Below are 26,071 nucleotides of genomic sequence, written 5' to 3'. Positions count from 1 at the left end.
CGCAGCTCACACATGTGGGGATCGAATGTGGGGATCGAACCGGCAACCTTGTTGTTAAGAGCACCGCACTCTAACCAACTGGGCTAACTGGCCGCCCCTAGGCTCGCTCTTAAGTCAGGCATTCCGTGGATCCCAGGCGCTGAGGCGAGGGTACTGCAGGGTGGCTCCTACTATGGCAATGGGCTCCCTTGAATGTGGAAGGGTCCTGAGTACCAAAGAGGCTCTGCCTACCCAAAGCCATGTATCCTCTGTCCTATCTAGCCAAGCCTCAGAGTGGAGCCCGGAGATACCTAGGCTACACAGGGACAGGGCTGGACCAGTGGCATCTGAGTCACAGGGAGGTGGGTGGTGAGTGACTCAGCCTGGGACCACTTCCCCTCCCAAGTGGAGGGCAGGGCCAGGAAACCCTGCACCAGTCCTCCCTGGGTCAAGTGCCTCCCAGGCCCTCCCTGCCGCCACCTCCAGCCTTGGGCTCACCCGTCTCGCACCAGCTGGCACAGTGGTCCCCCATGAATTTGGGCTGTGTGAAGGAATGAATGATTCCTCCCTGAGTCCCAGGCCCCTAGACCCCACCCCCAGCCTGGTCTAGCTCCCATCCTCACACAGAAAGGCAAGACTGTTCCCACTTCCCAGATGGGCCTGGAGCCTCAGAGCGAGTGGATGATAGGATGATAGCCCAAGATAAGGACCAAGCCAGCGGACACCATCACCTCTCTTCTCCCGGCCCTACCAGGCTCCTCATTAGAAACCTATCCGTGGGGATCATCATCCCCATTTTGCAGATATGCAAACTGAGGATCAGAGAAGGGAGGCTACCTACCTAAGGTACACACTAAGGTGGGAAGAGCAGGATTAGATCCCAGTTCTCCCTAATCCAGGCAGTGTTCTCATGGTTTTTAACAGGCAGCCTCCAGCAGACGCAGCTGGCTGGGGGCAGTTAAATGTACAGTCATGGAAAGGATGAGAGAGGAGAAGGGATGAAGCTGAGTTCAGCCAGTTGGTCAGGGATGGTCTGGGCTAGCTCCAGGGATTAGGAGCGCTGTCCTGGGTTCTCAGCCCATGGGTCAGCCCACCAGGCCCTCCCTGCTGAGTGCTCGCTCTTCCATGAAGTCACCCTGCACTCACAGCCCTGGATATGGCCCCTGGTCGAGACTCTTGTTTCATCACGCTTCCGTTTTAGCTTTTCTTTTAAAGGAGAGTTGCAGGTTTGGGTTTTCTCCCCCAGGCAAAGGTTTAGCCATGGTAGGGAGAGAGAATACCAGACAGAGGCGACTGCATGTGCAAAGGCTCCGGTGAGGGGGCCCGTCATCATGGGAGACCTGAAGGAAGTCAGCGAGGCTGGAAGGTGACACCCCGGGAGAGAAGCGAGACAGGAGCCTGGAGAGGCCACAGGTGCCAGATCTGAGGGCCTCGTGATCTGGGGCAGGAAGTTCTGACTTTGTCCCAAGGGCAGTGTGGAGCCACAGAAGGTGTATGTTTTAGAAAGATCCCCCTGGGGCCACGTGGAAGATGAGTCAAGGGCCCAGAACAGAGCAGGGAGGAAGCTACTGCCGCCATCCAGAAGATGGGCAGTGGCCACCTGGCCAGTGGAGGGATATTAGAGAACGGAACTAGGTTGGGGACCTAGACAGGACACGGTGGGTAAGGGAAGATGTCCACGTTTCTCTGTGGGTGGCTAGTGGCCAGGGAGCCCATCCCTCTCCCTATATTTCCTTTGCTGTAACCCCGAGGAATGACACAGGTATACAAACAAAAATAGTTTATTTGAGGACGGAAGACCCAAAATTGGATGAGGCCACAGCAGCTGCCAGGAGTTGGCACAGACGACCCCACCTCTTCAGGGGAGCCCAGCAGCAAAGAAGCCCCTCCCTGGGCCCCCCAGCTGCCTCCCCCACTTCCTGGAGGAAGGATTGTGCAACTACCAAGAATCATCACCGTTGTCATCAGAACGTGGCGAGGTTCTCAAAGTTTGGCCAGCAATTTTCAGCGTAGTAGTTGATATTAATAATAATTACTCTGACTGTGTAATTACACAGTGACTGTGCCAGGCTTAGAACCACCATCCCGTGGTGAGTGGGGTCTGTGATGAGGAGAAGCAGGCAGGGACAGGTGAGTCTCTCCGGGAGGCCCATTCCAGCCTCCAAGGTGGCCCGTCCCAAAGGCACCTCTCCCTCCCATGCTTCCAGAGGCTGCCTGCTCTCCCCTTTTCCCACAGCCACTAGCCAAGGTTGGATTCAGGCTGGGGCTGTTCAAGGTGGCCCGTGCACACTCCCAGGTCTCAATGACCCTTGTCAGGCTGGTCCCTCCTCCAGAAGCCCCGGTGGGCGGCCCAGGAGGCCACGAACTCACAGTTGTGGTAAAGGAACATTCCTGAAAGGGTGAGTGCAATGCCCATGTAGCTGAGGGTACTGAGGTGACTACCAAACAGGAGCCGGGACAGGATGAGGTTGCCCACAACAGTGAGGTTGCCCAGGACGTGGACGGTGAGGGCAGAGGTGAGGGCCAGCAGGGAGAAGCTGGCCAGGTTGTAGAGCACAGACAGGAGGCAGCTGAGCAGGATGCAGGCCCAGAGGCGGGAGTCAGTGGGCGCAGGCGGCAGTGCCACACCGGCCTCCAGCACCAGGGCCGCGCCCGCCAGCAGGCAGAAGCTGGGCAGCGAGGTGGCATACAGCAGGGTCACCGCGTCCAGCCTCTCCTCTTGCAGCAGGGCACCTGCAACCAGAAGAGCAGCCATCAGCACACAGTGGGAGACAACCCCACTCGGCCACCCAACGTGACCTCCGAGGCCCATCCTGCGGGAAGCCTGCCCCAACCCTCCTGGCAGAGTTAGTGGCTCCTGCTCTGTAACGTCAAGAATCTGGAATCCGACTTCCTGGATTGTGACCTGTATCCAGTCCTTACTAGCTGTGACCTGGCACTTACCCTCTAGAGGCCTAGGTTCCCTCACCTGCCAAGTTGGGTGGTAATAAAACCTAATACACAGGGGTTTTATAAAGATCAAAATAGATAATGTACATAAAGCCCTTATGAGGTAAGTGCTTTACAATAAATGTAAAAAGATAAAACAAAATAAATAGGCCTGTTATCACCCACTTCAAACTGCCTTCCATAGACGGAAACAATAATGTGCTTGTGATACCAAAATGACCAATAAACATGAAATGTGACTCAAAAGAAAAAAACCAAAAACAAACAAATCTTCGGGGGCTCCCCAGGCCCTGGAGAAAACTACCCTAGGCTCTGAACTACCGTTAAAGGCCCTAAACCCACCTGGCTTGGCCTCAGCCTTTATTACACCCACAGCGCAGCTCCCACCACCATAGCAGGGACAGGCCAGCAGAAGGTCCCAGCTCTGTCATTTACTAACTATGTGGCCTTCACATTTCAAAAAAGAGAGAGAGGGAGTTTTAAAATAAGAAATCGTTTGAGTCCAAGGTTGGGTCCTCTCCTGTTTCATTCACTTATGACCACTGGGCTGACAAGGGAACAACAAAAAATTGTGCTTGCCTCTCACTCACTAAAGCAGCATCTTTTGCTACCAACAGTGGGGCTTGTTGAGATCCAGGACTGAAAAGAAACCTTTTAACTTTGCAAGGAAAGAGGGGATCCTACCACCTTGCATATGTGTGAATGCAAGCGTGTGTGTGTGTGCACACGCGTGTGTGTGAGTGTGTGTGTGTGTGTGTGTACGCACGCACACGCACATTACCACCCAGCTGGTTCACAAAGGAAATGGTGCCCATCGTCAAAATCAGACACAGGTGAATGGGAGTATTTGCAAGAGGGCAATGACTGGGGCCTTGTTCAAGTGTTTGAGGAGAGAGATGAGTAATCGACCCAGGGGCTCACCGAGCCTCTGTGCATTTTCTGACAAACACTTTCCAAAGAGCCACAGAGGAGCTTACTCATAGGCTATGCTTAGAATAGGAACTCTCACTTCTCTCTCGATGTCAATCTGATGTTTTGGCTTCGTTCTCTAGGCAACAGTCCCTCCAGCTCCAGCATTTCTAGAAATGATCAAATAATTGGAATGCCTCCTGCTCATTCACTCCGAATGTAGCAGTTACGAGCTGCCTGTGGCCTGCATATTAAAGATCTAATCACTAGAGGGTGTTTAGGATTTCAGGTGGACGTCAGTTCTTTGAGGCTGCCAGGGAGGAAGGTCCTAACCTCCCCACTCTGCCCTCCACCTCCCCTCCCTGCAGCCCACGGAAAGAACAGTGATCCCTTGCCAGAGGCGACTCACTCCACCCGAGGCTCCCAAAATGCCAGCCTGTCATCCTGCCTCCGCAGTGCCCCTCCTCTGCCAGTGTCACCCCCCCAAAAAAAACCTTCCATTTTAACCTCTCCTTCTTCACAGACACTTGTTTCGGCATCTGAACATACCCAAGCATCTGCCACATGCAGACAAACGTTCTCTAGACCCTGTTCCGCTGGCTACTGGCTTCTCCCATCCTTACTCCTTTACTAGCTGTGTGGTATGAGGCAAGTCACCCTCTCATGGCCTTGTCTCCTTGTGTGTAGCATGAGGAGAGTGACAACGCCCCCCCCACCCCCCACACACACAGGGCCTGGTGCCCAGCAGTAACTGCACACTACAGCAGCTGTCTGGATCCCCACACTCTGCTCCTGCTGGCTGACACCCTGTTTCCTGCTCCCAGAATGCCCTTTCCTGCCCTGGTGTATGAAGCGCTGGGTACAGCATGGGTACATAGTGTTTGCTGCTATTATTACACTACTGTTATTACCACCACTGCGTGCCTCCTCCCCAGGCAGCCTTCTCTGGTTCCTCTTAGCAGTAACCACTCTCACCACACCTTTGTCCGCTTGGCGCTAGAGCTTCTCTCCTGCTGTTGTGATGTGTTTCTGAGTGTGTCTTCCCAACAGCCTGAGAGCTCAGAGGACAGGGATCGGATCAGGCTGCTCCCTGATGTACGCACAGGTAAGTACAGCTGAGAACAAGCTCAACAAGCTGGCACCCCACTTCCCAGCCTTTCTGTGAGTGGGAGGTTGGCATCACTCCTCTCCCCACTGTAGCCCCCTGGGTCTGCAACTGGCTCAGGTAGGAGGAAGGCTGCTGGCCTTGCCTATGGCTGCCTGGGTGTTCCTCTTCCTGGACTCTCATCCTCTGCTCCCATGGAATCTGCTCTCAAGATAGAATCTGGTGTGAGCCATTTACACTCTAGTCTGAATCTGGTCCTGGTGCTTTTCCTGGAATCTCAGGAAGTAGAAACCTCCTCTTGTCCAAAACCCATGTTACCCCCTTGGCTCCAATCTGTTTCTCCCCATCTCTGCCAGACCCCATCTCTGTTGGTGGGGTCTCTAGCCTTCTAAGTTCCCTCCTTAGCACCCTGAGCCATATACCCTAATCGGCCAGCTGTCAGAGCCTTTAATAAATCCACCACTTAAGGAGTACCTGCCCTGTGCCAGGCTGCAGGCCAGGTGCTGGGAACACAGAGATGCCCCAAGCTAGTCTATGGCCTCTCAGAGCTCCAGTCTGGGGGAGGCAGACAGGTAACCAAATGGCTATAAAACAGGCCATTCAGAGTCTTGATTCGGGAAGCAGAGGGTGCTGCGGGAGTCTGGAGTGAACACCCAACACACCTCAAGGGCCACGTAGTTGACACAGGGGAGGTGGAGCGAGCTGGCAGAGGCCAAGATGGCCTGATGCCAGGCACCTGCCACTCCGTGCCAGTGTGCCTGACCTGGCCGGCCACAGCCCATCCTGCAGGCTGGGGCTCCTTCTGGGCGAGGAACACTGGGCCTTAGCAGGCATGGTGAGGCTGGGGCCTTCCTAGCCTTGTGACCCTGTCTAGGCTGGGGTGGGGAGTGGGTGTGCCCGTGCGGTCAGGTTTCCCATGGCCCAGAACTCACGCCCGAGCTCAGTCACCAGCTCTCATGTAACCTGAGGGCAAAAATAGAACTGGGCTTCGTCCCTACCACAGGGCCTGGGAGGATAGGGACAGGACCTCTGGTTCCTGGCTCTAAAGATGCCAGGGCAGGGCTATACTCTGACTTCAGCCTTCCATGGCTGAAGGCTGCTCCCAACTCCAGCCCAGTGCCCTTGGAGTATCCCCTTCCTTCTCCCAGGCCTGGGTCACAGAATCTTAGAGCTGGAAGGAAAGGAAAACAAGAGGCCTGGGCCCCTAGGACTCTTTCAACTCCAACTCTCCTCCACTGAACAGACGGGGAGACTGAAGCCCAGGTAAAACCTGGACCTGCCCAAGGTCACCCAGCACGTGAGCAAATGTGTGGCTGGAAACCATGCCTCCCTGCCCCGAGTGGGGGCCCTGGCCTCTCCCACATCTCCTTTGGGTTCAGGCAGAGAGAGGGTGGGTCTGTGATTCAGATCCCCTCAGGACAGGCAGAAAGACGGCCGCCTCCACTCTGCCTGTCACAGAGTGATTTAGCAGAGTCTAGTCCTGGAGCCTCTACTCCACCCTCTGCCCAGAGTTCCCCTGTCTCCTTTCATCAGAGGTAAGGTGACCCTGGGCAAATAATGTAACTCTGAGGGTCTCAGTTCCATCATCTATAGAATGGGGGTGAAGGTGTTGGTTGCCATGACTACTCAAGGTCAACACCCAGCATGGGACCTGTTACACTGCAGCTCCCAGTAAACATGAACCATGCCAGACTTAGCCAAACCCCTGGCCTTCCAAATCCCCACTCAAGTCTTTGCCCACCTTCTCTCTCAGTTTTCCCCACTATCAGGCTTCCTTCTGCATCCACAGCCTTCTGGCACATCTTGGACAGCATAGAGATTTACTGCCTGGGTTCAAATCTTACTTCGCGCTCACTGGCCACAAGGCCCAGGGCAAGCCCCTACCTGTCAAATGCAGACAATACAGTGAGTTCCTTGATCAGAGCAGTCTGGAGATCCAGCGAGATAAAGAAACAAAACATGGGACACAGAGTAATGGCAACTATTATTAAATATTAGTTGGGCCTCTAGAGCCTAAGTTTGGGGCCTGGAACTCACTGAGCTATTGAACCTTTCTGAGCCTCAGTTTCTGCTTCTTCCAAAACCATGAGGACTCAGTTTCTTCTTCTGTAAAATGCCATAGCCCTCACAGGGCCATCCAGGCCACACACCCACCCTGATCCCCACCTCCCTGGCCAGTGACCCAGGCACTTACTCTGCTGAACGGACTTGAGGCCACGGAGGCAGGTGGCCGCCAGCAGGAAGCCACAGCCCGCGGGAGGTGTCCGGAGCTCACCGGCCAGGCTGCAGGCTGCCCCCAGGCAGAGTGGGCCCATGGCGGCAAACTGTAGCGGGTGGTGGCGACGGCCAAGCAGTAGTGCCGACAGGGCCAGCGTGATCAGTGGCGTGGTAGTGGTGGCCAGCTGTGCCAGGTCCAGGGGCATAGCACTCAGGCCCACGTTGCCACAGGCCATCGAGGTGCCAAACGTAAGGCTGAGCAGCAGCACTTGACGACGGGTACCACTGGGCATGGGGCGCCGTGCCCCCCGGTGGCATGCCAGTGCTGCTGCCAGCATGTGTAGTGCTGAGAGCAGCAAGGGCCGCCCAAAGCCATGCACTGTGAAAATCCATTTGTTGAGGCTGGACATGCTGGCTCCTGTCAGCAGCCACACCAAGGCTGCTATAGCCACCCGGGCCCGGCCAGGTCGTCCAAGGGCCTGGGGAAGAGTGGGGGGCCACTCGGGGGATCCAGACACCCGAGCACCTCTAGCCACTGCCACTGCCTCAGCAGAAGTCATCCTGCCGTCATGATGCTTCAAAGGACAGTGGCACATCCGTACCAGTGGGGCTGGGGCAGGAGGCCAGCTCCCCAGTGGCCAGCTCTAGGCCACCAGAGAGCCCCCCTTAGGGCCAAGCCAGATCCTGGTTCCTCTGATCCCAGCCCTCCACTCAGACAGGTGAGAAAACTGCTTCTTGTGCCAGGCCTGTGCCAGCCGAGGTCCAGGAGCTATGCTGTGTTCCCGGCTCAGGAAGGGCAGAGCGCAGGTCGTGGCTGTTGCAATGCCAGGCTCTTTGGTGCTCAAGTCTGGCCTAGTAAGCTCCGGGCTCCTCTGCCCAGTGCCTGGTGAAGCCTGCACTCTTCTCCCCGCCTAGTGCCCGCACTATGCGTAGATGGAATCTTCGTTCTTTTGCCTCTTCGGTCCAGATCCCCAGTTCTCCTGCGTGTTCAGGCTGTGCCCAGGCCTGGCAGGGGCGATCCAGGCTCCCGAGCCGGGTGGTACCCAATGGTTGTGGCTCGCTGCTTCCCACCGTGACCAGGCCCAGCGGCTGACACGCCGGTCCTAGTTCCGGTCGGTGCCAGGCGGTGAGCTCGGCTCGGCTCAGCTTCGGCAGGGCCTGCCCTCCAGCTCCGGCTCCCAGCAGCACTGGCTGCGGCTCCGGCACCCGCTCCCACTCGGCTCCAGCCCCGGCCCGGGCCGCGCAGAGAGATCTTGCGCTTTTGGCCCCGCCTCCGCCACCGCCGCCCGCGCCCCACCCGGAAAGTTGGGCTGAGCCCCCGGCCCCGCCCTTGTCCAAGCCCCGCCCCCGGAGCCGCAAGGGACGTCTCGCCCCGCCTCCACGCCACCCACTGGCCCACCCTCCTCCATCGGCCTTGCGTTCCCTCCATCAGTTGACACCCCCCAGCTGAAAGGGTCAGCCTGTTTGTCCCCCTTCCCCCACTGGTGGGAAATCAGGCCCCACCCCACCCAGAGCCAAGGCGAATCCCCCATAGAGATCAAAACAAGGTGGGAGACGCGGGTATTTTTCTAAGGGAGCCCGATAAAATTCCAGCTTCACAGGAGACTCCACCTTCTAGGACCAGCCCCCACCAAGGGGCCTCCACTCCAGGACCGGTCTCGGGACCATCCGATCTCTGGCCCAATTATCCCGTGGGACCTCAGCTTCCAGAAGAGTTGGACCACGGGGCCCCTTAAGGCCCCTCCACTGCCCCTCCCTAGTCCCAGCACCTCCTCCCTCTTCCATCCCGGGGCGGGCACCTCCAGGCAGACAGAGGGAAGCTGAATCACTAACGCCACCACAGTTGCGGAAGCAGGGTACCGCTGGCCAGCATCCATTCCCTGCCCCATCCCCTGGGCACTCAGAGCTGACTCATAATTGGACTTTCTGGGATCCACCCTCTGCCCGCAGCCGTGGCAGGACAAATGTCCTGGGTGGTCTGGGAGGCAGAGCAGCTGCCACTAAGCCCTTGCCTCTTCCTAGGTCTCCGTGTTCCCATCTGAAAGACGGATGCCCCAGGCAGGACAAATAGATCTAGATCCTAGGCCCAGGCCTGGCCTCTCTGAGCTCCCAGCCAGGTGCTTAGTACCAGCCTCTTTCCTGACGTCAGGCTGCCTTCTCTGCGGGAGCTCCTGCCCACTGGACACCGCTAATCCCTAGTCTGTGAGGACAGCAACCTGTCTAGAAAAACAAGTCCGCAAGGGTCTGAGGCCCCCTCTGGTGGTCAGACGGCGGAATGGCTGCAAGTGTCCCTCAACCCCCATCACAAACCTTGGACGTGGATTTAAAAGCCCCAGCCTCACTGGAGACCTACTGACTCAGACGCTCCCTGGTGAGCTCAGGAATCTGCATTTTTACATTTGCTCTGGTGACCCTGACGCCCTCTGGAGACTGCAAATCACTGCTGAATAGTCCAAACTGTGTGTCAGAGGATTTCTAGGCCAAGGACCAAAATATGAGGGCGTTTAGACAGGTTTTCTCTAGGAGGGGTTGTAGGAGGGAAACTCAACCAGCCAAGGGGACATATCCCTCCATCCATATTTCCTGAAGAGTAGGAATCAGGGCCCTCTAAAGGTTATATTCTTTTTGGGATTCTGTCAGTTTCCCAGTAAGTTTCCTTTAATAAAAAATAATTATAAATTTAAAAATTAATAAACACCCTGACCTCAGGGCTTTGCTGGCGGGGAGTGGTGGACAGTGAAACTCTGTCTACACCTCCTCCATGACTGCCACTAAGCTGCTCCCACCTGCCCTGTCTGGTGAGGGGTGGGCTATGGGGAATAAGAATTAACCAAGGTGAGGCCTGGGTGCGTTGGTAGGATGGAGAGAGCTGCGCACTGTGGGTGGGGGACAGGAGGGAGGCTGAGGGCAGAACCCCAAGGTGATCTAGCAGATGATCCTACATGGGAGTCCAGAAGGCCCAGGGTACAGAAAGACATCACACCACTGGCTGCCAGGAATAGAGAGCTCTCCATTCTAACTACTCTGCACAGTTACTCCTGGAGCTGGATGCCGCAGAGAGCTTGGTGAGAGGAAGGAATCGACATGCCCAGGTTTGTTGTGGGGGATTTAGACCAGGTCTGTCTGGCTCCAGAGCTCCACTTTCTAACCTGGGCTCCCCACAGGTTATTCCTTTGTGGGAGAATGGGAGTGGGGTGGGAGGGGCATCCAGCTTCATAGAGGGCTGCAGGGGGCTCCCATTCACTCTTTGAGGTCCACCTGAAAGCCCAGAGCAGCCCAGGGCACCCTGCCCTTGCCCACAGGCTCCCAAATGCCCCAGATCTGAGTGCTGCCCTTTGGGGGCTCAGGCTGCTGCTGTGGAAACAGGTGATGTGGGGAGAGACTCTGGGAAACACCGGGAGGGGAGAAGAACCCATTTCCAGCAACTGGGCTATAGAGCCTATGGGACGGGCCTCTCCTCTTGTCGCTGCATGTCCCTAGACAAATCACTTCACTGCTGGGGCCTCAGTTTCCTCATTTGTGATCTATGATGAGCGGATAGGCATGAACGTGCTGTGTAAGCCAAGGTGCCATCCTAGAGCTATGACTTAGGAAATAGGCTGAGAGGGGAAGTGGCTTGTCTGGAGTCGTTCAGATCGAAACACAGGCTAGATACAATCCTAGACCCCAGTCCCCAAGGAGAACCTCTGTTTAGCAGACGCTTACTGTGGGGGTCTGCACCAGACGTGACGTCCTCTCACCCACACCCATTCTCAGGGTCCCAATCAATTGTGTCAGACTAGACACCTGACCCAGTGTCCATTGGTTGGCTGTGCCAGTCAGATCTCTCTCCAGGCTTTGGGATACAGGCTAACAAAATAAGAGAGGGCTAGGGACTTGAACTGAAAGGTGGCAGAGTCACTGCTGGGCTTGTACTCAGAGAAAGCTGACTGAGGGGGAGGACTCAGAGAAGGCCTGAGGATAGTGGAAGCAACGGAACCCTAAGTCCCAACTTCCACTTCTCCACCGCCCTTGGTTGCCCCTGAGTTGGTGGGCTGGGTCTTTTCAGCAAATCTCTTTTGATTTGAGCAATATTCAGTAGCTTCCTGTTCCTCAGAGCCAAACATACCCCGACTAAGACAGTCCCTCTGGAGGGTGGATCACACCAAGCTCATGGACTCCTGAGGGCCCACAGCAGGGACATCCGCTGTAGTTACCATCCCCCCTCTCTCTAACCTGGTCTGAGACCTGCCACCGCCCACGTCCCCTGTAGGGGAGGGGCTCGTGGCTTTCTCAGCTGGTGTCTCAAGGGGTGAGGAGACGGCAGGGTGGTGCAGTGGCAAGTGGCAAAGGATGGAGTCAAAGGATGAAGATCTGGGCTCTGCTACCTCTAGGCTGTGTGACCTAAGGCAAGCCAAGACCTCTCTGATTCTCTACCCTTCTGCAACACAGGGCAGGTCCTGAATCCTCCCAGAAGTGCCCCTGGTTACGATTAAGGAATGACAAGTGAACAGACACTCTGGGTTCTGGGCACAGACAATTCATCTTAGAAACAGAGGCCACTTTTTCAGTGGGCTTTCTGATACATTGATGCTTATTTCAAAACAAAAAAAGAATTTTCTAAATCACCTACTTCCCCTACCTGCCCAGGCCCTAAATATTTGAAACTGGTGCTCTAGAAAGAAGTATCTGTTTAATCTGCAGCTTTGGGAATCACTCTACGTGCTGTCTGTCAAGACCCCTTCGAGGGCAGCCTTCCTTCCTAACCTCGGTGGGGTAGGGCATGCAGGTTGCCTCCCTGGCCTAAATCCCAGTTCGCAGAGGGCAGCCCAGAGTCCAGGGCCCTCCCACTGAGAAGCAGGGTCCTGGCACGTTGGCTGCTGAGACTTGGGGTAGTACCCTGACTGCATTGGGGAAAAGCCAGGAGTGAGAGCCCAAGCTCTGGGTTCCCGGGCCTCCAGCTAAATTTGGGCTCTGTCATGTAATCGTAACAGTCACTGAAGGAGCCAGGAAGCCACCCCAGGCAAGGTCTGTCTCTCTCCTAAGCCATGTCCCCTGCTTGACACAGGAATGGGTCACTTTTCCTCTTTGAGTACCAGGTTCCTTATCTGTAGAGCAGAGATGACAATGAAAATATTAACCACCTCAGAGCTATGCACGAAAGTGTCCAGCAAGTACAGGCGCCCTAAGCGGTAATCAACATCACCACTGCCAGGGACATTTCCCGGACCCAGAACGCTCACTGACCCTCCCTGCTCCCCGCCTGGAGGTGTCTCCCCTTTCTCTGCTCACAGCCCCTGCACTTACTCGCTAGCATGAGGCATCAGGACGCGAGGGCATGAGCACAATCAACACTTTAATCATTTCGGAGGTAGGTTTTGAGCCGCCCTGCAGAGCCGCAGCGCCCTCACCAGTTGCTATGTCACAGCGAGCTCCGGGGCTGCCGCTCTAACAGCGGACTGGAGAGCTGGGCTCAGGGCCCCAGCCCCTGGCTGCAGAGGTCTCCTTGCGGGACCCCAATCCCAGAGCAGGCAGTACTCACAACGTCAGCAGCCGGTGGACTTCTCCTGGTGCTGAGGGGTCTGAGAAGCATCATGCCCTTCAGACTAGGAATGGTCTTCACAGGACACCTGTGGGGCCAGGCTGGGCCAGACCCAGGCAGACAGACCTCCCGGGGAAGGTGCTTGGCTCCCTGCTCCTGGATGGTGGTGGCCTAGGAGCCTTGCAGGGGTGGTGGCTGGGGTGATCTGGGGACATTGCTCCAAGCGCACATGAGGTGGCAGCAGGGTCAGGCGTGTGCCTGTTACAAGGATGTCTGGAGGGAGGGTGGAAGTACAGGGCTTGTGCGAAGCTGCTGGGGTGGGTGAGCCGGGAGGCTACCAGATAACCAGCCTCAGCTCGATGGTTTCTCTGTCCTGGGGTCTGTAGTCAGCAATACCTGCAGAAACAGGTTGAGTGGGGAAGGAGGTGTTAACAGAGCAGAGTGTCCCAGCCCCCAACCTTATCTTCTGGACCCCCCACCCTGAGGCTACGGTCTGACAGATTCTTCAGAGCTTGGTGGTGGGAAACTGGGGACTATCCAGAGCCACTGCAGAGACTCTGAACTCAGCTGTGACCTAGGCTCCCTGAAGCCCACAGGCTCATTTTACAGTGGGGAGATAACAGAGGGTAAGGACAGCATGGATGACCAACAAGGGGCAAAAGGAACCAGAGACCCTGACAACTGAAGTGGGTCACTTTTCTTCCTTGAGTACCAGTTTGCTTATCTGGAGAGCAGAGATGACAACGAAAATATCAACCTCCTCAGAGCTATGCAAGAAAGTGTCTAGCAAGTACATGCCCCCTAAGCGGTAATCAACATCACCACTGCCAACAACGTTTCCCCGGAACCAAAATAGCACCTGAAGGTGACTGTCTTCATAGCCTCTGAGGGGCCGGCAGGAAGAGGGTCCTCAGTGTGGTCTGGAGGGAGAACTTGGACCACAAATGGTCTGGAGGAGCCAGCCTTTGCTCACTGGAGACAACCTAGCTTCCAGCATGACACCTGGGATCAAGCCCCAGCTTTGTCACTCATTAGCAGTGTGACTTTGGGCAATTATTTAACCTCTGTGAGTGCTGGCGTGCCCATTTCTGAAAGGAGGATAATAAAGATATCACCAATTGGGCTCTCCTTCTTCTCGTGGGAGTGGGCTTCCTGCTGGGGCTGCAGAGAGGATAGGAGGTAGAGGACACAGCCACCTACGTCTGCCTCATGGCTGAGTCCATCGGGTTTTCCCCCTCGGCTCTATCCTCTAATCCAGCCTTTATCAGTAATAGATAAAGTGGTCTCCATCTGCTACCCCTTTGTTTTATTTCTCAATTTGTTCAAAAGCCAGGCAGGGAAAGACAATGCTTCTTATTGGGCTCCCTCAGAAAGTTCCCACCTTCCAAAAGCCTTGGCCCAATGCCTAGCACACGGTAAATGCCCAGTAGATGTTCCAGGTAGTAGGAGCAGGGACAGATGACCTTTAAGAGTCTGTCTGGTGACTAGACTGATGCACATGGATGCTCATGACAGCTTGGGATGTAAGATTTAACACTGGAGACAGCCTAGAGGTCCAGCAGGCTGCAGTCCACCCATCCCACTCCACGCTCTGTAGAGCAGCACCCAGCCCAGGGCGTGGGCTAGCGGTGGGATTGGCCTAAGCCAGTCATGTGATGATCCCTTCTCTCTAGACAATGTGGTTGCAGAATGTGGCTATCTCCTAGCAACAGGAATAGGTCCAGGAATACACCTGTGTCCCAATTCCACCTTCAAGACTCCAGAAGAAGTTTGCTGGGTATTCAGACAAATTTCCTGAATCATAAAAGAGAGCAGCCCTGGGAAGACACAGAAAGACCTCTCTGGAGGAGGAAGCCAACCAAGAGAGGGGGATGGAATCCCGGGGAAGTACTAGTGTACTTCCTACAGCCTACAGCCCAGGTTATACCAGCCCCTGTGAGGGAGGGAAGTCCTCACTCCCTCTGGACTCGTCACAGGAGCCAACCAAGGTTATACTGTGGACGCTGGTTTGCGTTGCATTTCCTGTTACTTGCAGCTCAAAGCTTCCTAATAGATAACATATTCTGTGTGGCTATTACAAAGAAAGGGGAATATCTACACACACTGACATAGAAAGATGCCTATAATAGATTTAGAACAAAAAAATAAGTTGCAAAACAGTATATAGACCTGTGCTGTCCAATATGCCATCCACTAGCCATACCTGGCTACTAAACACTTGAAATCTTAGTACAAAAAAAAAAACCAGCATGCCAAATATGTCATTAATAATTTTAACTGATTACATCTTGGAGTGATACTATTTAGAATATACTGGTTAAATAAGATGTATTATTAATATTAGTTTCATCAACTAGAAAATGTAGCATTACACGTGGGGCTCCCATTTTATTTCTATCAGCCAGCATTGCTATAAAGCATGGCTTCATTTTTTATGAAACAACAAACTTAGATATTTAAAACTTATCTGGAAGAAAATACATCAAAAGCTAAAAGAAGTTATTCCTGGGTAGAAAATTATGATTTGAATTGTCTTCTTTTTTACCTGATTTCCTAGCATTGTCATAATAATGTACATAAAATTTCTTAAGAATTTAGTTAAATAAACTGTGCAAACTTGAGCATCAATGATTATCCTAGGCTGAGGCCCAGGAAGGTTCCGGGGAAAGCTGGGGCGCATTGATGACGCCTCCTTGCTAGGATAGGGCTGGGGTAGGGAACACATCCAGAGGTGTGTTCCAGCCACCAGACTCACCTTGTTGCAGCGGGGTGTCAGGGGCTCGGATGAGCTGCCAGAACTCACGTTCCCCGACTTCTTTCCCCATCACGGAGGTCAGGTAAGGGCCAGACAAGGTGGCCTGTGTTCCATACCTACCAAAGGGACAGGTGAAGAGGGAGAAAAGGTGCCTTTTGCTCCCGTCCACCCAAGGATAGAAGTGGAGCTCACCCACATATCCTCAGGGCCAGCACTAGCCAAACCCTTCCTGAGCCACCTCATCCTGGGTCTCACCTCCACCCCTCCTCTCCAGGCCCACTGACACTGCCCTGTCAGGGAACTTCATCCCTTCTGTGCTGACCATGACCATGGCCTGCTCACGTAGGAAGGGGCACCTACGTGAGCAACCCAGCAACTGGGCCCTCTATGAGGGCTGATGCTGTAGGGGTGAGAATCAGAAGTTGCCGGCGTCACACATAAAATGTCCAGGGAGAGAGGGTGAAACCAGTGTGCAGAGAGAAGCCGGAATATGGGGGACAGAGACAGACCCTGGTGGTGGCATTGGGTCTCTGGTTCTGGAAGTTTCTGTGGCTCAATGGCATTCCCTTCTTGTGGCTGTTCAGTTTACTATCTGACTCTACATACACCACGCTCCTCATTACCAGAGAGCACTGGAGTTATATTTCTGGCCCTTGCAACCAAAATCTCCTTACTCACCCCTCCCTTCCTGAGCTCCTTGACTCCGACTTTGCATTTCTCCAACCCATCTGGATGCCACAGCAAAAGCGTCCTCTTAAACCTCCATGGGTCCTGTCCCTTCTCTCTCCAAAAGGCTTATCAACAGTTTTGGTTTTAGAGAAGGTGGGTTTTTATAGTTCAAAGAAACAGAAACCCATTCAGGGTGATTTAGGCAAAGGGAAAGTATTGTTTTAGGGGGTGTCATGGAGCAGCCCCCTTTCTCCAGTCATTCCCTAACTCTGTGGGGCCACGTGGCTGCTCGCAGCACTTCTCTCTGAGTGCTGTCTACCTGCCTGCCTGCCTGCCTGTCTGTCTGTCTGTCTGTTTTTCTCTCTTCTCTCTTTCTGTCTGTCTGTCTCCATCTCTCCCTTTCTCGCTCTCTTTCTGCAGTCCAGCTTTCTCTACTGTGCATTCCTGTGCCTTGAACTTGGCCTTCCTGCCTGGCCCCTCAACCCCGTCAGGCATCCACCCCTTAACAAGATAATTATTTCTCAGACTGGTGCCCATGATGTCTTCTCAGAGGTCCTGGAGTCCTGAACAAAAATGTTAAGTTCTATCTTTTTCATTTTGATGACAATATCCAAACATAAATGCCAGCAGGTTCTGGGTAATCTGCCAGACTGAGACCTGCCAAGGGTCTCGGTGTGTGTGGCTGTCTGGACTATGTTGGCCCCAGCAGTACAGCTGTATGCACTGCAGGCTCCCGGGAAGAGAACCGTGGCTTAGCAGTGAATGGAGTGTCGGGGGCCAGGGACGAGCCGACAAAGCCACAGCTGCCTGTACAAACTCAGGTTTGACGGCAGCTCAACCTAAGGGATTGCTGAGAGCATCAGGCTCACCCTGCAACCTGGCAGATAGTCCTTATTTGGATGTATCAGCTTTAGTGTTCTTTGTATTTAATTTGCAAAGTTGTTTAGGATTTATAGCTGTCTTGAGCCAAAAAGGACTTTTAAGAGTAAACATATTAGTAGTACACATCTAAGTCATTAAAACAGACGTAAGTTAACCTGGGCTCTAGGAGAATGTTTGTCCTTTCAAGGTGTGGGTCTTTGCATATCTCTGGCCTGAAATTCCTTGGGCCCAGATGACCCCAAGGCACCAGCTGTGGGCCATCCCTGGCTGCATCCTCTGGGAAATCCAGTTGGGGACAGAAATTGGAGCCCTCTCAAACTGAGGCATATATTTCTGGACAAGAAGTCTGGGGTCCAGGTGACGTGGTGGAAAGCACTCGTCTTTTCTGGACCAGATTCCCCATCGGCAACATGAGCATCCTTCCCGACTTATTTAGGCATGATCCCATTTCAGAGATGTGGAGTCGGTGGGGTGAGGGCTGGGAGGTGAAGGTCTCACATGAATCCTCCGAGCTCCTGCGCCTTCTTCAGGACATCTTCCAAAGAGGACCCGGCAGGGACAGAGATGGAGTGCGTATATGGTGGCCAGACACTGGGGACTTTCAACACGACATGAATGACTTCTGGGACTTGGCTCTGTGAAGTGGTCTCCACAGCTGGTTCCAACATAACTGCCAGGGAGAGAAAAAGGGGCAGCTGGTGTGAGGGCAGGGGGGCTGGGTGTTAGTTCTTTCTTCCCTTAAAGACACTGTGGACCATTGTGAACTCCAACTTCCCTAAGGTCCCATCTCACTCAACAGTCATCGCCTACACAGCCAAAAGCCCGTAACCTCAGTCCCCACATCCCCGGCTGCCCAGGTCAAGCCCCTCATTGGTTTCCCTGCCTCCCACTTATCTGCCACATAGCAGCCAAGAGGGCTCTTTCTAGAATATACATTTGCTCATGTCACTCCCCTTTCCCTCTGAGGACCTCCTCTCCTTTTTATTCTCTGCCTGCCACTCCAGCTCATTCTCTCCAACCCCACTCTTTAGCATGACCTTTCTCCCAAATTCTAGTCTTTACACCTCTGTGCCTTTTTTCTTGCTGCCTCTTCTCTGTTCTGCCTTCCTTCTCTCTTTGCTACCGGCAAATCCCACTCACCAAGTCAAGTCCCTCTCCCAGAGGAAGCCCTGATTCAAGCTGCTCATTGGGACTCATTATGATATATAAGAGCTAAGCAAAATGTGTCACTCCCCATCCATCTATCCATCCATCCATCCATCCCTCCATCCATCCATCCATCTATCCAAACATTTCTGTACTAGGTTATCACAGAAGGGGCTGGAGATTCCTGGCCCACCCAGAGCTCTCCATTTGGAGTCTGACTCCCCACAGTGTGAGCTTCTAGAAGCTGCAACCACATCTTAGCTGTCAGTGTGTCGCACATACACCCACAAACCCCTGTTGACTCAGTAAATCAGTACCAAACAACTACCCCTCACTGGGTCATGCAGACCTCAGTGAGTGCCCTGCAGATTAAAAACAGCCAGGCTTCCGTGAAAGGCTTGGCTACCTCTTGGTGCCAGGCAGTCTGGGGAGATGAGATCCACATAGCTCCTTTGGTTCAGGACAGGCAGCAGCTGGGAAATCATGAGAACATTCTGGACGGCCTCATCCTGCAGGCTGGCCAACAGAGCAGTCGTTGCTTTGAGGCATGGTATGCCCAGCTCCACGCCAGGCATATGGGAGGTCACCAACAACTGGTGACAGAGTGAGGTAGAGAAGGAGGAGGTGGGTCAGCCAGCGGGGAGAAACCAGGTCCTCCAGTCCCTGACCAGCCCACCCCCACCAGCCACCAGGGTGGACCACCCACCTGTAACGCCAGAGGGGTGCTGTAGACATTCCCAAAGTAGCCCTCTGGAGTCTGGGCCTTCAGGATCTTCTCTTGCACTTTCCTGATGGCCAGAGTCATCCGGTTTCTCTGATCGGGGTTGAAGTGGGAGCGCTTCAGGCAGGTGAAGGCCAAGCCTGCCATGGCCATCGTGTCTGCAGGGGACAGAGCCAATTTGGGTCAGCCCAGGCAGGGCCTAGGGGCGATGGGGGGTCAGCATGGTCAGATCAGCATTTTAGAAAGTTTCCACTCGCTCAGGGGACCAACCCTGCGCAGTTTGCTCAGGACTTCCCCAGTTTGGGCACTGTAAGTCCAGTGTCCTGGGAAACCCCCTAGTCCCAGGCAAACCGGGATGGTTGGTCACCTATTCCTGTCTACTATTTACAGGTTAGAGGTTGGGAGAGAGACTGGAGAAGGGAGGCCCAACAGGACTGTATCCTACACCCCTCATTCCAAAATGAGGGCCGGCACGTTGGAATCACCAGGCAAGTTTTAGATGAACTGACACCTGGATTCACCCCCAGATGGTCTGATTTAATAGATCCAGGATGCTGCTTGGGTTTAAAGACTCCCCCCGCCCCAAGGTGAGTTAATGTGTCCACATGGTTTTTCTACAAGCTTCTGAGGCAGAACAAGCCCTCTGATGGCAGGGGCCCTGCTGCCCTCTTCTCTCTGGCCACCGACCCATCCCCCTTACTCCATCCCACCCTACCCTGTGCGAGGCACACACACTCACTCACAGAACCAGGCCCAGAAGGGACGTTGAATCACAATGACAAAAAAGGGCACTGGAGGCCCAAGGTCACACAGTGAGGAAGCAGATCCAGGATCCAGGTCTCCGGCTTCCCAGCTGATACAATGATAAGATCATAGCTATACATCCAGAACTTTCTCTATGCCAGGCACTGTGCAACGCCTTTTGCTTCCAAGGCATCATTTATCAAGATGCTGCTGGAAGGTTATTTTATAGGAGAAGCTAAATCAGAAAGGCCAGCTGACTTGGCCAGGCATCCTACAATGAGCATGTGCCATGGAGCTGGATTGCAGAATCTCAGTCCAGCTCCAGTGCTGGCTCACAGCTGCCACACTCCACACAAGCCCTCACCATTTCACTCCTAATGGACTCGATAAGGAGGGGGCCCAAGGAAAGGTGAGCACGGGCTTTCAGTTGGGGCTTGGGGCTGGAGGAGTACCAGCCTGGCCTCGCAAGGTCTGGCCCACTCACCCACAGAAAGGTGGCCCTGGTGGGGATGGTGGTCGTGTTCCACGGCATACAGGAGTTTGCCTACCACGCTGTCATGGACCCGCTTCTGGTGGACACACAGGGCCAGGATGCTCAGGCCATACTGGTAGTAGCTGGTGTGGGGGTGCCCCTTGTGATGGTCCCCTGAGAGGCAGAAAACGGAGGTGCAGGGGTGTCATGCCAGGCCCAAGGGGTGGCCTCTCTGCCCCCTCCCAGCCACCTTCCCCATTAGCACATAGATCCCCATGGCTGATATTTTCCAACACCCTCCTTTGGGTCATGAGATCCTTTCACCCTCAACCCATATTTGCTGAGGTTCCACTAAGTGTCAGTTGCTGTGCTTGGAGGTAATGAAACAGTGACAACAGGCCAGGCACAGTGCAGCCAGGGCCTCCGACAATAACACAACCCACACTCATGAGAGTACGATTCGAACTGAAACATGGACCGAGGTCTGTGGGGCCCTATAACAGAGGACTTTGAGTAGCTAGGGCATCAGGACAGGAGTCTGTAAGGCAGTGATGCTGGGGAGATGGGACAGGAAACAACTCGAAAGGGAAGGAAACCTTCCAGATAGAGGGAACATATATGGAGACCCTGGTTTGCAAGCTAAGAGAATGCCATTGTGGCAGGAGCCCACCGAAGGGCAGGTGAGTGTGGTGAGCCAGACAGTGGGTGGGCAGAACTGGAGAGGAGAAAAGGGCAGAAGGGCTAGACCTGAGGGCTGTGAACACAGCAGTGAGCAGCCCCTGCAGGGTTTAAGCAGTGCTAAAAGATCAGATTTATATTCAAAACGCTTGCTTTGTGTGTGCTGGGTCGAGGTAGGAGGTAAGAAAGTTAGCAGAGAGAGGCTGAGGAATAAGTAGTAAGAAGCCTGTGCCATTGTCCCAGAGGTGGATAGTTAGGTCAATCTTGGTGGCTGAGCAGCAGAACTTGCTGATGCAGTGCCTGTGGGGTGCAGAAAAGGCTTGATGAAGGATGGCTACTGGGGCAGGCCCGAGCCTCTAGGTGGATAGTGAGATAGGCAGAATGGAGGGCAGGAAAGAGACCTGGGGAGAAAACCCAAAGTTCTGACGAGCCCTCTCCACCCCACGCAGACAGCCTCCTCTTACCAATTGCCCTCTTCTCATCCTCCAGGAACCTCTTCAGCTGTGAGACCAGCCTGTCCCCCTTGCGGCCGCCAACAAACTCGCAGTTGGACCTGAGAGCCAGCAGGTAGAGGGCCAGCTGGCCCATGGACGGCTTGGCCTGGATGTCACTGTTGTCATCACTGGAGGCAGACCTAGGGACAAAGCCAGTTAACAACACTTCCAGGAGAAAGTAGCACCCAGGTAAGCCTGGCTAAGTAGGGGTGACCCCCACTAACATCACAAAGTGGCAAAAAATCCTAGCAGTTGGAAAATGTGCTAGAACTTCCCCCAAAGCAGATGTAGGCAGCTATGTAAGTTGTGAGGTGTGTGCCACACATATTTCATAACGATGAAAAATTAAACTCAAGGACAAACTCTGAGGGTTCTCCCGTCCAAATGGCCTGTGCTTGCCCTACTATTTTGGTCATGCTTCACCCATGCACTCTCCCTTTTCTTTCCTCTCCCTACCCTGCGTACACTTCTCAAGAGGGAGTCCAAGCAAGAGATGTTCTATGGTACGCTTGATCTTTTATCTCTAATTCAAATTCCCACACTGGACCTCAGAAGAGCCCCCCACCTCTTAATCACCTAGAAAGGGAGCCCAGACAGATGCTGCCTCTGGGCTCAGTATGGAAGAGCACAGGCATGGATTAGTGATGTCTGCTTCAGGCATGGGAGGGGAGCCCAGACAGATGCTGCCTCTGGGCTCAGTATGGAAGGGTGTGGTCATGGATTAGTGATGTCTGCCTCAGGTATGGGGGCATGTAGAAGCAGCACAAGGGCCCTGTATTGGCATTTCCATTCTAGTCAGACCAACTCCACTCTGCAGATGAAGACCCAGAGGAGATGAAACTTTCCTAAAGTCTCCCGACCAAGCAATGACAGGCACAAACCAGAACACAGGTCTTCTGTCTCTTAGGATGTGGAGCAAGACATGGGAAAAGGAGACGAGAGAGAGTGGCAATACCCCAGGAGGCTCTGCTGGTAATTGAGCTTGAGGCTGTGCAGGTAGAAGTCCTCACTGGTTCCAGCCTCTAGGCTGGAGAGGCGCAGGCCCACGTAGATACTGGGGTTCAGGTGCTCCAGGGAGAGCTGGTCCATCCAGGGCAAGAGGTGCTGGCCCAGTTTCTGCACCAGCGTGCTGTCCACCTCTGGTATGTCTTAGAAAAGAGAACAGGCCAAGTGAGGTCGCAGGGCCAGGCCACTAGCAAGGAATTGCTTTTACCTTACCAGGGCCTTCTCCTGGGAATAGGACCCACCTCACACCCTACTCACGTGGGAAAATCTGGCTGTAATGCAAGGCAGAGGGTAAAGGGGGGAAAGCAGGTATCCCAAAAGAGCAGTTGGAGGGTCAGGGAGGGGTCACGGGCCCAGGGCTCAGGAAGCTGGTGCCAGGCAAAAACTCTGCCTATCAGGAGTAACAGAGAGACGGAATGCCCAGCCGCACGGTGTGTCCTGGGCACCACCAGACCTCACTAGGTCCTCATGCCAGCTCTATCACACAAGTCGGCACTGTCATGATTGCTTTGCACAAAAGAGGAAACAGAAGTCCAAAGTCATGTCGTGTCTTATGTGAGGCTGCTGAGCCACCGATGGGCAGCCTGCAAAGCCCATGCTCTTGGACGCTCTGCTGAACATTTGCTCTACTCGTTACAGAAGCTTCAACCCACACATGGAACATGTTACACATCCAACTTGAAAGTACTGCCCGCTGCCCACTGGTTACCTGGGGCTGCCTGGTGAACTTCCTCTGCGCAGTTCTCGAAATAACCTTTCCTGCCACCTCTGTTTAGAAGAGGACCTGAGATTGTGAGGTGAATCGTGACAAAGCTATTATGTTTTCAACCATTCATCTGTGTGCTTTGGGATTCACCTGAAACTGCGGCACTAAAATACGGGAATACCAGCAGTATCCAGGAAGCAGAAGCCTCAGGGATATTTCCCAGCTCTCTCTGACCTCCGTTCACCTTCTTGCTTAGGGCAGGGACTTGAGCTGAGTAGGTGGCCTTGCAGTGACTTTGGACTTTTCCCCATTTACTGCCTCCTGGTCACTGCAGGGCTCTAGCTGTCTCTTCTGTGCCCTGTCCCAGGATACGGCACAGGATGCTCCTCCCAGGGGACTGAGCAAAGGAACTGCTGGGCAGAGTGCCTCCTGGGCCTCTTGGCACGAGGGCCAGGGTTCCTCTCACAAAGCCCCATCTCTGCTGGTTTGATGTCTGTTTTCCCCAATGTCACAGATATCTGTTGCTATGACAGCAGGAGGGTAGGGGGAATAGGACGGGGGGAGGTAAGGAGGAGTTGCTTTTCTCGCCCTTTCTCTCTCTCAGGATCTCTCTCTCTCTCTGTTTGTCTCAGTCTCTACAAGGCTCATCCTATCTCTGGATATCTCTCCCCCTGCACTTCTCTTTCCCGCTTCCTTTTCTTCAAACTGGTGAGGGAGTCCCTGCCCCCACCCTGGGCTCTGACCGCCAGCAGGTGAGTCATCCCTGGGGTTAGAAGTGATAAGAAGAGGAGCAGGAGCTGTAAACAGCCTCCTTAGAAGGAAGGAACCAGGCAGATTCACACAGGGTAATAAAAGTGCCCCTGAGTGAGCTGGCTCCCCACCAGGGCCTCCTGCTCACAGGGCCGCCCAGCTCTGCCAGCTGAGGCCTGACTGGCATCGACATTCCAAAGCACAGGAGCCCACCTTGCATGAGCACTGGTGCAACATGCCTGCCAATTTCATAGCGTTAAGCTGGTAAAGCCGGTGTGTGGGATCCTGGCACCACACAGAGGAGGGAGGCCAGGGAGCATTCTTAGTCCACTTTGCAGGCGAGGGAGTGAGGCTGGGAGAGACTAAGTGGCTCAGCAGCAGTGAGCTGCACCAGCCCAGGGCTCTCAAGCCCCACAGGGAGGGGACTCTTCTGGGGTCAGGCCTACGGGCCAACCATCGAAATGTTCACGACCGGTGAGGTTGAGGACCAAGTCCCAGGTCTCCCCTGGAAACTGTCTAGACTGGAACCAAGAGCCAAGGGCTGTGAGGTCTGGTTGCACTTGTGGAACACAGGCCGAAGGCTCCTGGTACCAGAGACCTTGTCCTGGACTTCTGAGAACTGAGTCTGGCAAAGCCCTGCAAAGCTGGAGCGCCTTGGGCAGGTCACCTGGCCCCTGTGACCCTTGACTGCTTCATCTATCATCTAGACATGACTGAACCTGCCTCTCAGTTTCTCCAAGGATCGTAAGAGACCCTGGTGGTGAAAGTATATTGCAGAGCATAATGTCGTTGGCAGAGTATAGGAGGGGAGAAAAGAGGTGGGTGGGCCCGGGGTTCAGCGGCTTCCCTTCCTGGCTTCTGCTTCCTGCCTGGCCCCTATGTCCAGGTAGACCAAGCCTGTGCACTCAGACTCACAGACAGGTCCTGAGAGGCCCCTGGGAGCCGGCCAGCGCTGGGACACAGAGCCTGAGCGAAGAATACTCGAATAATGCAAACGTCTCACCATGGCGACCCTCTGAGGCTCATCTCCCCACCAGGGTCTCCACACTTACTTCCCTCTACCTTGGAGGCTTTCCCCCCTTTTCTTGCCAGTTCCCTTTCCTTCTTCACATTTCAGTTCCCCTGTCATCCCCTGGTCCTTGGAAATCCTTCCCCATCATCTCTCCCTGAATCCGAGGACTTTGGCCCTGCTTAGCTTCCTTTGACACACACCACAGCCCCCAAACACAGCACCAATTTGCCCCTTGACTTCCTTTGTCTGTCTCCTTCACTAGAACAGAAGCTCTAGGATTGCAGGAATGGATCTGTCTTGCTCTTTGCTCTTTCCCCAAAGCTTAACACTGCACCTGTCACAGAGACGTCTCAATCAATGTGCGTTGAATGAATAAGTGAACAAATGACTGAATTAGTGGAGGCAGTCGGGTCTGGCGGGGAGTCAGTCATACAACGTGCTTAAACACTGAGGTCCAGCTAACCCCAAAATTCTGTGGGAGCCCATCGGGGCAGATAATTTGTACCTCCCTCCACACTAGAGCCTCAGTTTCCCCAGCTATATAATGAGGGGCTTGGACAAGATGGCCCTCCCTCCTAAGGACCCGGGAAGAAAGAGGCACAGGGTAGCTATGGTTACTTACTGCAGATGTCAGCGAGAGCCCCCAGGGCCCCCAGCAGGAAGAGGAGGGTCCCAAGGTGCCCCATGGCAGCAGCAGGTGGGAAGATGGACAGACTCCTAGGGTTCGCCTTGCAGAGGCTCTCCTGACCACAGCTGTCACTGATCCGAAAGTGGCAGCTTTCTGTCACTGATTAATCTCTCCACGGCTGGCAGCACACTGCTAAGTCAGCAGAGAGAAAAGGGGGAAACCGTCTGTAACTGAGGGGAAAGGAAGGCCAAAGAACAGAGGAAGGAAGGAAGGGCAGAGCAGCTTTCCTGGTGGGGGGGCACAAGGGGAAGGGGAGGGCACATAGGGGTAGTGTGAGAAATCTTGAGGTCAGCTACATTCCGCCCCACTGCCTAAAGAGCCCGCCACCAGCTCTGCCTAAGTCTGTCTGACTGTGCCTGTCTGGTATCTTCATAGCTGTTCCAGCGGTGCACCGGCAGTGCTGGGCGGCCTACCTGTTGCCCCTCACCGAAGGAGCCCCTTGAAGTGCCAATCCTGGCCTGGACAGGGAGTGAAAGCGGGAGTTACAATGGTCACATGAGGGAGACTGCTTTAGTCAGCTGTTGTCCTCCGCCCAGAGGGGTGGGGCTGGCTGTGCTGGAACCAAGCAGGCTAGTTTTCTTAACCAACCGGAAAGCTGGGAGCCTCTGGGAGACAAAACAAGTTAAGGAACTGGATTTAATCATTTGAGACACAAAGCCATGAGGAGCA

General features: G+C 54.3%; 2 protein-coding genes across 2 annotated transcripts; both read right to left on the bottom strand.

Annotated features, from left to right (window-relative positions):
• Window positions 1-1,744: 1,744 nt before the first annotated feature.
• Window positions 1,745-8,479, bottom strand: SLC35E4 (solute carrier family 35 member E4). The gene is made up of 2 exons (XM_033098402.1): window positions 7,137-8,479; window positions 1,745-2,712 (listed from the first exon to the last, which is right to left on the bottom strand). The coding sequence occupies exons 1-2, from the start codon at window positions 7,753-7,755 to the stop codon at window positions 2,279-2,281; spliced, it is 1,053 nt and encodes a 350-aa protein (XP_032954293.1). The 5' UTR covers window positions 7,756-8,479; the 3' UTR covers window positions 1,745-2,278.
• A 3,997-nt stretch (window positions 8,480-12,476) lies between these two features.
• Window positions 12,477-25,945, bottom strand: TCN2 (transcobalamin 2). The gene is made up of 10 exons (XM_033098392.1): window positions 25,816-25,945; window positions 25,337-25,534; window positions 22,197-22,389; window positions 21,212-21,381; window positions 20,082-20,243; window positions 18,839-19,011; window positions 18,539-18,725; window positions 17,485-17,656; window positions 15,436-15,551; window positions 12,477-13,076 (listed from the first exon to the last, which is right to left on the bottom strand). Exons 2-10 carry the CDS (start codon window positions 25,398-25,400, stop codon window positions 13,015-13,017), a joined length of 1,299 nt encoding a protein of 432 aa, XP_032954283.1. The 5' UTR covers window positions 25,401-25,534; window positions 25,816-25,945; the 3' UTR covers window positions 12,477-13,014.
• Window positions 25,946-26,071: the final 126 nt, after the last annotated feature.

This window comes from Rhinolophus ferrumequinum, chromosome 25 (genome assembly GCF_004115265.2).
Source record: "Rhinolophus ferrumequinum isolate MPI-CBG mRhiFer1 chromosome 25, mRhiFer1_v1.p, whole genome shotgun sequence".
Classification (NCBI taxonomy): Eukaryota; Metazoa; Chordata; class Mammalia; order Chiroptera; family Rhinolophidae; genus Rhinolophus; species Rhinolophus ferrumequinum.
Note: the sequence above shows the minus strand (reverse complement) of the source record. Positions and strands in the feature narration are given on the sequence as shown.